Source organism: Hippopotamus amphibius, chromosome 7 (genome assembly GCF_030028045.1).
Source record: "Hippopotamus amphibius kiboko isolate mHipAmp2 chromosome 7, mHipAmp2.hap2, whole genome shotgun sequence".
In the NCBI taxonomy this organism is placed as follows: Eukaryota; Metazoa; Chordata; class Mammalia; order Artiodactyla; family Hippopotamidae; genus Hippopotamus; species Hippopotamus amphibius.
Window position 1 is genome coordinate 119,773,422 of NC_080192.1, and position 13,269 is coordinate 119,786,690.

The window sequence follows — 13,269 nt, forward strand, 5'->3', positions numbered from 1 at the left end:
TGAAAATCATGTCACTCAAACTATTAAAAATGATGTGATTTATAAAGAACAATAATTGTGTTAGAATTTCACTTTCTTTTGAACCTTGAGTATAAAGGATATTAATGGAGTGAGAGCATGGGTTGGAAAAGGAGTCAGAAATAGATGAAAAGTATTTCCTAATTGCTTTTCCCAACCTTTTTTTCTGATATTGAGCTTTGATATTGAGGTTTTTAAAAGCTTTCCCGGCTAGAGATCTATGCCACTGGGTGTCAGGGGAGGCCTCATCTTAAGAGAAAAGCTAAGAAAAGTTTGATAGCAGGAATAGCTTGAATGTCCTGACCTCTGGGTTAGTTTGGCTTTTCCCTGTGTTGGATCCTGCTTTCTGTGAAATTAGTTAAGCTGGTGAATATGCTGTGCAGAGAATGAGGTGGTAGGTGTAAGACTCTGGAAAAGAATTAGCACACCACAGTGCTGTATCTGATTCCGTGTCGCTTTTCAGGTTATATTGTGTTTTCTAGCTCTCTTCTTTTTATTATTCAGAAAGACCTTGAATTACCTAAAAATGTTACTTGTTTTCTGTTCAAGCATTCTGACTGATTCAGTCTCAGACAGCAGTATCTTTTCCTTGTGTCGCCTTCAGTCCTTTCAAGCTAGAGACTATAATCAGGGTGGTTATTTCTCAGTTGCCATTTTATTTATATGAGGAGAACTTGAAATACTGTTGTTTACTGTTTGGGAGAAAAGTAGAAGGGTGTGGTTACTTCTCTTTGGGAGCTATGTCCCAAATGTTGGTCTAGCCTTTTAAAGGGAATACGGCCCAGACATTTTTTTAAAAAATAAATTTATTTATTTACTTTATTTATTGGCTACATTGGGTTTTCATTGCTGCACATAGGCTTTTTCTAATTGTGGCGAGTGGGGGCTACTCTTCATTGTGGTGTGTGGGCTTCTCATTGCAGTGGCTTCTCTTGTTGCAGAGCACGGGCTCTAGGCTCTTGGGCTTCAGTAGTTGCTGCATATGGGCTCATAGTTGTGGCTCACGGGCTCTAGAGCGCAGACTCAGTAGTTGTGGTGCACGAGCTTTGTTGCTCCGTGGCATGTGGGATCTTCCTGGAGCAGGGATTGAACCCATGTCCCCTGCATTGGCAGGTGGATTCTGAACTACTGCGCCACCTAGGAAGTCCCAGCCCAGACATTTTTGAACATTTATATTTGTTGAACACTCTTAAGTGCTTCCCATGGATTATTTCACTTAATCCTCACAGCAACCCTATGAAGCAGGTATTATTGTTGCTGCCATTTCATAAATGGGTAAACAAAAGCTCCGCAGAGGCCTTAGCTTGCAGAACCGGTGTGCCTTGGAGCGGGGATGCACAGAGCTGCACAGAGGTGGGTGCCGGGAGCCTGCGGCTCTGGGTTCTCCAGTTCTGAGCTATGCAGGCTTGTTGTGGGTGGGCACGGAGGTCTCGACGCGTTTCTTTGGCTTTCAGATTTTTATAGATTTTTAAAGAAATCTATATCTTGTTTACACTTTGTTGCTCCTGGTTTCATCTGAGAAGTTTCCAGAGAATGACCGATTTTGAGACGTTAATACATATTCACGCCAGGGAAGGAAACGGTCATGAGGCAGTCGTGAGTATGCTCAGTGTAAATCACGTGACTGAGGCCCTGAACTCAGTGAACCCCTTCCCCCATCCTTGCCACGTTACTCTGGCACGTTGTCAGCGGTGAGGGGAACAATAAAGTGAATACTGTAATGCTTAATCATTTTCCTGCTTATAAATGGGCTCCCATCAAAAAATTCCATTCTGAGAAGGGCATTTTACAGAGCTATTAACTCCTTCATAAAGATGCGGTGGATAGATTACAGAATAATTTTAGACTCACAGAATCTTCACAAGCGCTTCGCTTTGAATTTGAACATTTGGATGCTTTACTTCAGATCTGGAAATGGTGGATTACAGTGGAGGCATGATCTGGCTTCTGACATATGAATACTGCCGTTGTTTATTTTAGTTAAACTGTAACAATCCTTTATTGGATGTCCTTCGTTTCATCAAACACTCGTAACCTTGAGACTTACTTCTGTCAGTGCTTTGACATGGCTCCGGGACCTTCACCTTGAGAAATGTTCAACAAAGAAGTGCCTCTCTTATTCCCTCCTTCCATTTCTCTTCCTCATTCCCTCCATCCCTCCAACCCTCTCCCCCACCCTCTCCCTACTTATAAAATTTAAGCATAGAGAAAGTCTTCCCCCTGGCCCAGTTAAGTACCATAAGCACCTAATAACACTGCATCTGCTCTCAAGCATATAAATGCAGTGTTCCTAAATGAGGTGACGTTTACTGAAAAGTGAATTTAATCTGCCTCTGAGGTTTTATCTTTTTCAGATTCATTTTGCCTTCCAAGAGGATGTATTGTTTTTGGAATTTATATGGCGGTTGTGAAGCAAACTCTATTGTGTGCTCCGGGGAGCTCTTTTCCTATTCCTCCCTTGTCTCGCTGGTAGTCTCTCCATTCCGTGATCCTTCTAGTTCATTGATCTTCTTCTACTTGCTACTCTTTTATTATCCTAGGGATTTTATATTTCTTAATCACCCCACTGTTTTACAGATCATGTCAACAGGATGATTTTATCTTACGTTATTAATCTCACGTTGACTTCTCAGACTAGGTTCTTCAGTGGACTTTTCCAGAACTCTGTCGTTCACTCCTTTGACAAATAACTTTATACCTTGTCATGTCATCTTTCTTCTGTTCACCCTCAGATTATTTTTGCCTTTGAGCTCTTTCAAAAGTTTCTCTTCTGCAAGAAATCAAGAGGCCTCGCGATAATATGGTCATCATAAGCTCTAAGACTGGTCTTAGGTGTGTTACAACTTTGGCTTAGCAGATGTTTATAAATCCTGCCGTGACACAGGCACTGTGCAGGTCACTGGGATGGAGAGACTGAGACCTAGTCTTTCTCATGTCCACAGAAGGAAGAGGATGCCTTTGGAGTAGACAGCTCTGAATATATCATCTGGCTGGGCAATTCTGTCATTCTAGAGCACTTACATCGTAGGCTTATGTGACTTTCAGTCTCATACTGTGCTGTGTGCATGCATGCTTATATATGGTTTTGATTTGCCTTCTTCAAAAATCATACATCTTCTTGATTGCGTTAACTTGTAGATGCATAGAGGTTACAAATAAGAAGACCTTTAAAAATGACATCATTTAATCATCCATTTCACAGATGAGGAAACTGGCCTCTGCCGGCTTAGGGACTGCTGTCATGTCACACAGTTAGTGGCAAAGCTGGCAAAGCTGGGAGAGAGCCCAGATTTCTGATTCCTAGTCCAACATTTTTCTCTCCAAGAACACTGTTGAACAATTTTCTGATTCCAAATACTTTTGACTAAGGTGTGATTCCTGGTTTCATTTAAAAAAAAAAAAAATCTGGAAGTATTTCACTGGTAGGGGGAGTAACTGCTGAGGAATTTTGCAGTTGAAGCCACTGACAATCTGTCAGTGCCTCCTGCGTGCTGAGGATGGGCTTGTGCTTTGCGGGCGTACGAAAGGGGTATCTGACATTATTTCTCTCCTTTAAGATTTTGCAATGGAGTTGAGTTTATGAAAAATTAACCCAATCAAAATTTCTTTTTCTTTCTGTGCTGTTTTTTAGATCTTGTGACTCATCCCCACTTAAAAAAAAAATCTGTCTTTTTTCCAGTTTTATTGAGAAATAAATGCCATGCATTGCTGTGTAAGTTTAAGGTAGATAGCAGGAAGGTTTGATTTATATATATGTATGGTGAAATGATTACCACAGTAGGAGCAGCTAACATCCATCTTCTCATATAGATACAATGGAAAGAAAGAGGCAAAGAGAAAAAACAGTTCTCCTTGTCATGAGAACTCCTAGGATTTACTCATATATCATATGTCAGTGTTAAGTAAAGTCATGTCGTACCTTATATTACTAGTGCTTATTTATCCCATAACTGGACGTTTATACCTGTTGACCACCTTTCCTCCAGTCCCCTCTTCCCCTGCCCTCCAACTCTGGTAACCTCAAGTCTGATCTCTTTTTCTATGAGTTAAGGTTTTTATTTTATTTTTTTCAAGATTCCACATATAGGTGAGATCATACAGTATTTGTCTTTCTCTGACTTACTTCACTTAGCATAATGCCTTCAAGGTCCATCTGTGTGGCAAATTAAACTTTTATCTTTTCATTTATTAGGCAAACATATATTGGTCTCTAGTTATGTGCTGGGCATAGGTGTTAAGGATGCAGAGTAAATCCTAGCCTCCAGGGGACGTGCTCCCTGTGGGCTTGGGATCTGATGACAGATCATCCAATGCACATGCTGTGATTCTCAACCAGGCCAGTTCTGCCCCCCAGGAGACATTAGGCAGTGTCCGGAAACATTTGTCATTGTCACAATTTAGAGGGGTGGAGGGGGCGGTGTCACTGGCATCCTGCTGAGTAGAGGCAAGAGATGCCCTTCAACATCCTACACTTCACAGGACTGCTCCTGCAGCAAAGAATTGCACATCTGACCCCAGTGTCAGTAGTGCCAAGGTTGAGAAACCTAGGGTTAGGGTGATAATTGCTACATTCAAAACAGCTACCATGTTTTTGGTGTTCTCTGTGCCTGGTGCCACTGGTGCTGTCCTGGTAGAGGTGTGTGTACATCACCATCACCCCTAGTTTGGTTTAGGGGTCTGAATTGAATCTTGAGGACACGTGGAGGAAGGAGGGGACAGGCATACTGAGCAGAGGGGGTGGCGTGGGCAACCACCTGAGGGTGACAGGGCACCTGGGGAACCGCAGGTGGTTCATTATGGCTAGAAGTTGAGGGAGGAAGTAAGTCAAGAAGAGAGTGTGGAGTAGCAAAGAAGAAGCTGGAAAATGGAGTGCTTTGTAATGTACGCCTTGCTATGGCATTTGGTCCTTATTTAAAGACTGTAGGAAACCAAGGAGAGGTTTTAAGTGGCTTGTTACATGTTCAGGTTTGTCTCTTGGAAGGGTAACTTCAGAGTTTCAAGGAGAAAATAATTGGAAGGAGACAACCAGAGGTAAGGAATTGATTTGGAAGCTGTTGCTGTCATCGGGTAAGAAATGAGCCAAGAAAGTGACAGCAATGGGAAAATAGTGGAATTTCAGAGATGTTAAGGAGGTTGAATCTGTTGGTTGGGGCAATGGAGAAGGGAGGGGCCAGGGTTGGGTCATTGATTTCTGCCTTGGGGTGGCGTAGATAGAACATGTGTACCCCTTCCCCAAAGGGAGATATGTAAGTCTCTTCAACAGTAACTGCATCTAGCACAGCATCTTTGGGGGATGTCTGTCCTCATCAGCTCTGGATGATGTAGCTCCTTATGGTACAGAGGGTAAGCCTCCCATTCTAGCACATCCAGCACACAAAGATGGAGAGAGAACAGGGCTGCTGCAATAAAACCTTCTTATTGGAAGGAGGGGAAATTGGAAATACTCAGTAGCTACTGTTCACATCCTGCTGCAGAAGAATAACAGGACCCCTGCTCATTGGCCACAGGGTGAACTCCTTGGTTGGCCACTTTGGCCGCTTTCGGTTTTGTTCTGGGAGGATCTCTTGTCCATTATCCTTTGTAGCTCATCTGGGAGGGTGTATAATTCATGTTTCAGCTCAGATGTCACCTCCTAGGAGAACTTTTCTCTGACCTCCCAGTATAAAGTAGGCATCCAGTTTTTAATTGCTGTAGCTGTTGGCAGGGTGTACATTGTCTGCAATTATCTAGTTCCTTTACTTGTTTTACTTTTTCTGCTCCTCTTAGGCTGGAATGTCAGGTCATGAGAGTGGGAAGGGCCTTGGCTGATGTGTTCACTTTGTATCCTTAATACCTGGAATAATATGTGGCTCAGAACATTTTTAAGAACATATATTTGAAAGAATGAATAAATGAAGGAAAGAGGTATAGAATGCTGAAGGAGAAAGAGGCTTTTAATAAAAAAAAATTGGTGGGGGAGAGGAAGATGAATTTGGTCTTGGATACGATATGTTTTTGGAATGTTTAAGTACAGATGTCCAATAGACCACTAAACGTACAAGTCCGAAGCTCAGGAGGGAAATAATAATAAAGGTAGCTAGTGTTTTTTGAGTCCTTCCTTTGTGCCAGGCTCTATTCTAAGCACTTTACCGCTCTTACTCAAGTGGAGCTATAGATCTACAGAGGCAGAAGTTGAAGTGGGAGAAGTCAGAGTGTACATGAGGAAAAAAATAGGGACACAATCCTGGGGAACCACCAGTGTGTAAGAGGTGAGCAAAGAAAGAGGCAGTTTTCAGAAGAAGCAAACCAGAGGCAGGAGGCACCCTGGGAGAGTGTGGTGTCTAGGACCCCAGGGAGGCAGGGAGGAGAGCTTACTGGATATCTCTGAGGGATCTGAAGGGTGTCCACAGACCTCGGCGTCCAAGAAATGATGCTGGGTAGAGCTGTTTCTGGAAACCCTGGGGAAAGAGAGGTTGAGGGTTTGAGAATTTAAAGTTGGTAATGTGGGGAAGAGCTAGCAGAGGGGAAGAGTTTGAACATGGAGTAAAGGGAGAAAATTGTTACTGAGTGATTCCTGGGGAGGTGGGAGTTGATGGCAGCTGGAGCGCTGTGGGTGGGACGTTCTCAGCTGTATCTCATAGTTGGTTTCTTTGTACTTCCCCTGAATGTTCTGATTTTTCTTGTTCTGTCATTTTCCCAGTTGAACCTTATTGGCAGCCACGTTGCTTGCCTGGTCGGGGTACATTGGGGCCTGATTGGCCACAGCTACTGACTCAGCGGCCATCAGTCACAAGGGCAAAGGTTCTACCGGGAGTTCCTTTACTGAACTTCTTTCGCCAGAATCAGTTGTTAGTTTTGTATTTTCCTAAGTTGCCGTGGCTTCACATGATTGCATTTTCATTTATTTCCACTAAGCATGGTTGCATGAAAGCCATCTTTCACAAATACTCAGGGTATTGGCAGTTGAAATGGCTCAGTAATGTCCACAACTGAACATTTAATAAAGAAATTTAAATTACAGCCTAAGAATTAAAAAATTTGCATAAACTGCCCCCCACTCCCACCCCGGCCAAGGGACGGGAATTGGATTTCCCACTGGGAAAGTAAAGATGGTGTTTTTAGAATACACTGTTCAAATATGCAGTATACCTTAGTTTTCTGATACATGGATTCTAAAATGTCTCCTCTTGCTTGAGATTTTCTGAATTTGTATTTGGCTTTAACATGCCTGATAAATGGATAGATAATGGAGTGAAGTAATATAGAAAATTCAGTATTTTTCTCTTTGTTGCTTTTGAAAGGAACTACATTTGATAGACATAGTTTTTTTAAAAAGAGAGCTGACTTATTTGAAAAGAGTTTCCCATAAGTTTTATTGCAGACGCTGGAGCCTAAGAAGTCCTTTCTTTTGGTAATCGCTTTAAAAAATGTGAACAAATTCTGTGCTAGCACGTGAAAAATCTACAAACATGATTATCTGTAGATTTTCTTTTAAAAGCAGCCTGCTTCATCAAAAGTAAGAGTTATGCTGCTAGTAAAGTACAGCATGTTTAGGGGAGGTGTCTTAACCAGGCATTTGATTCTTGCTGACACAAAATGGAATGCAGGTCTAGGAAGGACTGGGTGGGGGAGGAGGGTTGGTTCAGGAGGAGAGGTGTAGTTGGACAATCTTCCACAAGGTACTTGGATTTTCAGTAACACCAGTGAGTATGTGATTGATATAATGGCATTTAGCTCCTTCAAAGATTACATTTTTTGATGTTTCTCAGCTTTTTGTTGTGTGGACTTCTTTTTACTCTTAAAATTTACTGAAGATTCCAAAGAGCTTTTGTTTATATAGCTTACATTGATTTTTACTGTATTAGAAATTAAAAATGAAAAATTTAACGTATTAACTCATTTAAAAATACCAGTAAGAAATTCATTATATAAATAGCTTATTGTTTAGGAGAAATAACTATGTAAAAAACTGAGAAAAATGGCATGTCTGTGTATTTTTGTCAGTCTCATTAATACCTGACTTAATCAGACCGCTAGATTTTCAAATTGGCTTCTGTGTCCAGTCTGTCATTTGAAATATTGCACCTTAAATCATGAGAGAATGAGAGTGAAAAAGGCAAATTATGTCTTAGTGTTTCTAAGAAAATTTTGAACTCATGGAGCCCTGAAAGGGTTTCAGAGACTTCCTGGGCCGAGGGGTGGGAAAGGGAGGTGTCCCTGGACCACACTTTGAGAATCACTGGGCTACACTACGCATTTCTTGAGAGCAAAAACCATTGCCTTAGTTTCCCTTTTTCTGTTCCTTAGGGCCTGGTAAAATACTCTTCATGTTGACTGCTCAAATTATTTACTGATTGAACTCACCCCTATAAAATTCCAGGGGAAGGAACCATCCGGTGAATCAGTGCTGCACTTCCTTTTCCAAATGCCTTTCCCCTTAATTAGTTCTGCTGTAAGAGGATCCGTGGAAGTCCTTTGACTCAGCAGCTACAGAAGTGCCACTTTTCACTGTCTGGTGACGTTGTAGACTGGTTACAAATCAAGATGAGTGGTGGTGGAAAACAATATTCCCTTTCCAGTACAGTGAATTCTAGGAAGCCTTGGAGGTTGCTGGGAGAAAGGAGCTAGAATTGTTTCCTAGAAACAGAATGGAAAAGTCTGCAGAAGTTTTAGGGGGCATCGCTGGCACGTGGGATCCACTCTGCTCTCCAGGAAGCATGTGTGTTCTTCCAGTTCGCATTTTCTGCACCGAGGCGATGGCAGGTGGCCTGAAGAGTGAGTGGGAAGCAATAATCAGCTCTCTGAGTAACAGCATTTTCATTTGCCAAATGTTATGTTAATGTTCTCCAAACTTATGGTAGAAATATGCAAACTTAGACTGAAAATATGCATACTGTTAGTGTTAAGTTTTCAGACTTTTGAAAAAATGTAGGTAAACAATATCAAAAGGTATCTTTAAAGTTATGTGGTAAATTTTGCATAAAACAAATATGTGTACAATTTATAGTGTTTATATGGGAGCAAATTTATTTTTCAGCTACGTCAGGAAAAATCTTCACAAATATAGTTGCATGAAAGTAGTTGCTTTTGCCTTTGACTTGCAAAGAAACGGAAGCAAAAGCATTTTAAAACAGCATGATTTTGTCTGCTTTATCTGAATGAGTTAGTGGCATTTTCTAACTGCTTGCCTCTTGGGCACATAAGTCATCATGGTACGTTCTTACTAATAGTCTTTGAACTTCTCTCTCTGTCCTTTTCTTCCGGGCCGTATATCGCTGCCTTTAGCGCTTCAGCATGGAAGGGATCTCAAATGTCATTCAGAATGGCCTCCGCCACACCTTTGGAAATTCAGGTGGAGAGAAACAGGTGCTCGGTTATCCTTATTTTCCTCATTCTCTGCTTTTTCATTCTCTGTGTAAGTGAAGGTCCTGAAAGCTGGCAGTCTTACTAATTTACTAAGACTATTGCTTAAAAGAGAGAAATGAAAGTTCATTATATTTATAGCCTTGAGAATGCGTAGAATTTCCCTCTAGGAAAAAGCATTTCTCGAATTGGACAGCAGACTCAGTACATTCTTAATACATGTTTTAGAAGTCTATTTTTCACCTTTACCTTTAAACAAGTAGATATTAACATATTGACTTAAATGAATTGCATATGTAGAATATATAATTGTGAACATAACTAAACTAGAATATGCTACTGTAATTCTAAAAGTTGAAGAAATAAGATCTCATTTTGGGGGAAAGAAAGCCAGATGTTGGTATCTTTTAGATTACAGTTCTAGGTCAAAATGTCTATAGAGTATATCTTACCTACGTTTAAGTGAAATTCATGTGTTTTTAAGGCAGTTCATGTGGTCAGTCAACTCAGTTGTCTGCTGAATGAGGCAAGAGACATTGTTTATACCAGATTATACATGGGTATAAATATACAGTCAAATGTGTGGCAGTTTGCTTTTTACTAACATTTTTTAATGACTTGAGGAATGTCACGAGCATGGGAAACACATCTACACTGAGTGTGCTTAGAATTACTTTTCACAGTTGACACCTTCACTTTAAAAAGAAAGTTCTTCAATTTAGTTCTGAAGTGAAGATTGAGAAAGTGTGCAGAGTGTAGCTTGTAGGCAGTTTATCAGAATAAAGCGTTTGAGCCTAGGTTTTTACTGCAGATAGTTCTGTGTTCCGACATTAAATAATCCTTCACGCTGACATTTGCAGCTCATAAGTGGGCTCTATTAAGGGATGGTTGAATTTTTATTTTTTTGTGTGTTTTATTCTGGTGGCTCTCGCCTCTCAAACCCATGAGATGGCAGAATAATTCCAAACTGACCCAACATGTGGGAGTGGGGCAGGAAGGCCTGAAAGTGTGGCCAGACAGCATGCATGCCGAGATGCAGCGCGGCTTCCTGGTGCTTCTCCAGGTTGCCTGACATGCATGCTATTAGCGAGGCCCCAGGAGGGCATGTTTTGGCTTCTTGTGTATTCTTTACAAAGAAACATGTTTGGTTATACAACTGGGCATCACCTTGGAGAGGCCTACACCATAAAGATGGTGGAAGTTAAGTTTCTTAAAGATTGAAACAATTCCTTGTAATCAGTTACTGTTAAGCAGTTCTATTTTGTTTGATTATGAGTGGGATAATATTGCTCAAAGAGGATCAGGAATAGAGCTGAGATTCAGGACTGGGGCTAAATAATGGGTGGGTCTGGAGAGAGTCCAAGTTAAACTGGTAGGTCTCGAGATAAGCACATGCAAAAATACATTTTTTGGTGGACTGGTCAGAATACAGGAATCTGGACAATAATTTTTAGATTATGCTTTCATGGGACATAGTTATAGGACATAACGGACACTTGTGAGCCTTTACAGTAGTGAACTAGGCAGTTTGTCTCAATATCAGACATGAATTTTCATTATTCATTAGACCATTCTCTCCTTTCACTTTTTTCTTTTAATACCTTTATGCATTTATAACTACTTACACAATAATTTAAAATAATAATAGTAATACATCTCTAAAATTATTTGGGTGTTTCTTTTTTAGCTTCTGGAGAAAGCTGGTATACATTTTTAAAGTTGTCAAATTATCCATGTGACTGTTTTGTTCAACCAGAAAAAAGTGGTTTGAAACAGAATCATTTGACTGTTGGGAACTATTTTGTAACACAGAATGATTTTGTTTTTAGTTTAAATTACCATTTCAATAATGTGTTAATATGCAAGCAGAATGTTAGCTAAGACTTCACTTTAAAAATGAACAAATTGGACATATCACCCTCAGACCTACTCCTGTGAAATTTTCAATAACTGGAAGCTGAGAAAGTAGATATTTATGTAAACATTAGGCTTGTATGAAATAGAGATGAGCAAAAAAAATGAGTCCTGGCTGAGATAGTAAGATACCTGTGTTCATTACTAAAGTGGCTCATGTTTCATGTTATAAAACGAACCTTCTAGTAACTATATCAAATTTTTGCAGAGAAAGTAATTCAGATTTAAGTGACTTTTTTTTTTTTTAACTTGGCAGTACTTAACAACAGTCATCCCTTATGAGAAAAAAAATGGACCACCGTCTGTTGAAGATCTTCAAATATTAACAAAAAGTAAGCAAAGACAAAATTATATTGTTACCCTGTTTACTTTTGCTGATTCTAAACACTGATTTAGTTGGCTGCTTTTGTTGCTGTTATTGTTTTGTTTTGTCAGTTTAGGATAGTAAATGGTGAATGTCATCATTCATACTTTCGAGAATGAAACCATAAATGGCTGTGACATCAAACAGAACACTTAATCTAGAGTTGATTTGCATTTTTTCTGTTTTTCTTACCTTTTGAAATATTTACAAGCTGAACTTTTGGGGGGAAAATGTAACTTAATTTTCCATCATCTCTTGTATATTTAAAAATATATCCATTTATCAATAAATAAGGTGCTTCATGGATCTTATAGTATGAGGGAGAGTCAAAAGTTATCCGCACTCTGGTTATATTAAAACTTCTTTTGGCTGCACTGTCATAGCAGTGCTTTCCGTTCAAGGCTACTGTCTCCTCAGTCACTGCTGTGCAGGTGTGAATAGTTACATCAGTTCACTTGTAACTGCAGTGCGAGCAAAAATGGATGCCCCACTTGTGATTTGCATGAAAGAAGAGCAGTGTGCAGTGATTCGTTTTTTGTGGTCTGAGGGTGTACACATCCGCACACTTCTGCCCACACTGTCAGCACTCGCAAAAACTTTGTTTTGAGGTGTTAAAGCATCCTTCCTGTAGTCCTGATCTTGCTCCATTGGTCTTTCACCTGTTTGCTCCTCTGAAAACAGCCGTATGAGGACGAAGATTCACCTCTTTTTTTTTTTTTTTTTTCCAAAGCTCTTTATTGGAATAGAATTGCTTTACACTCTTGTGCCAGTTTTTGAGGTACACCAAAGTGAATCAGCTGTATTTATACATATGTCCTCATATCCCCTCCCTCCCGGGACTCCCTTCCACCCTCCCTATCCTGGCCCTCTAAGTCATCACCCATCACTGAGTTTATCTCCCTGTGTTATGCAGCAGCTTCCCACGATGAAGAAGTGAAGACAGTGGTGCATTCGTGGCTCACAGCTCAGCCTAAAACATTTTTTAATGAGGGAGTATGAAAGCTTGTTGGCAGATGGACAAAGTGTATTGAGAAGCAAGGAGATTGTCGAAAAATGATGTATTTGTCTTTTCTAAAAGTTAATTAAAATAAATTCTACAGCCGGAGTGCGGATAGTTTTTGACTCACCCTCGTAGTGTAAGTGTCAGTAACTCAGTAGGAAAGATTTAGAAGTGCAGCCTAAAACACTCTCCTTTCTTAGGAATGTAGTAACCAAGCTAGGTAGTTACAGGTAGAAAATAAATTGGTAGTAATATTTTAAAAATATTTATTCACTCAGCAAATATTTAACGAAGGCCTACTCTGTGCCAGGCCATGTTCTGGGCACTTGAGATACTTCAGTGAACAAAGCAGACAAAAATACCCCACCTTCAGTGGGCTTGCATTTTAAAATAATTGGTTAGACTTGAGACATTCGACATAATGTATACTTACAATAGCCATAGATGAGCCCTGAATTCTGCTTCTGTCCCTGTTATTTATGAGGATATCCTTGAAAGGCATTTACCCTCTCTTGGTCACAGTGAAAAATGAGGATTAAAATATTTGCTCTGTTTACCTCGTAGTAAATAAATTAATGTGTGTGTGATTTGGGATAAGTGAATCACTCAGCCTGGTTTTTCTTGAAGGATT

At 40.2% G+C, this 13,269-nt stretch overlaps 1 protein-coding gene across 2 annotated transcripts in view; it reads left to right on the forward strand.

The window, feature by feature from the left end:
- FEZ2 (fasciculation and elongation protein zeta 2) overlaps positions 1 to 13,269 on the forward strand; it is a 42,160-nt gene that overhangs the window by 23,235 nt on the left and 5,656 nt on the right. The window contains exons 6-7 of one of the 2 annotated variants that reach the window (XM_057740814.1): positions 9,283 to 9,363; positions 11,531 to 11,606. In XM_057740814.1, the coding sequence (XP_057596797.1) occupies positions 9,283 to 9,363; positions 11,531 to 11,606 (157 nt within the window). The remainder of the gene's footprint in view (positions 1 to 9,282; positions 9,364 to 11,530; positions 11,607 to 13,269) is intronic. The other variant, XM_057740816.1, reaches the window with a different exon arrangement.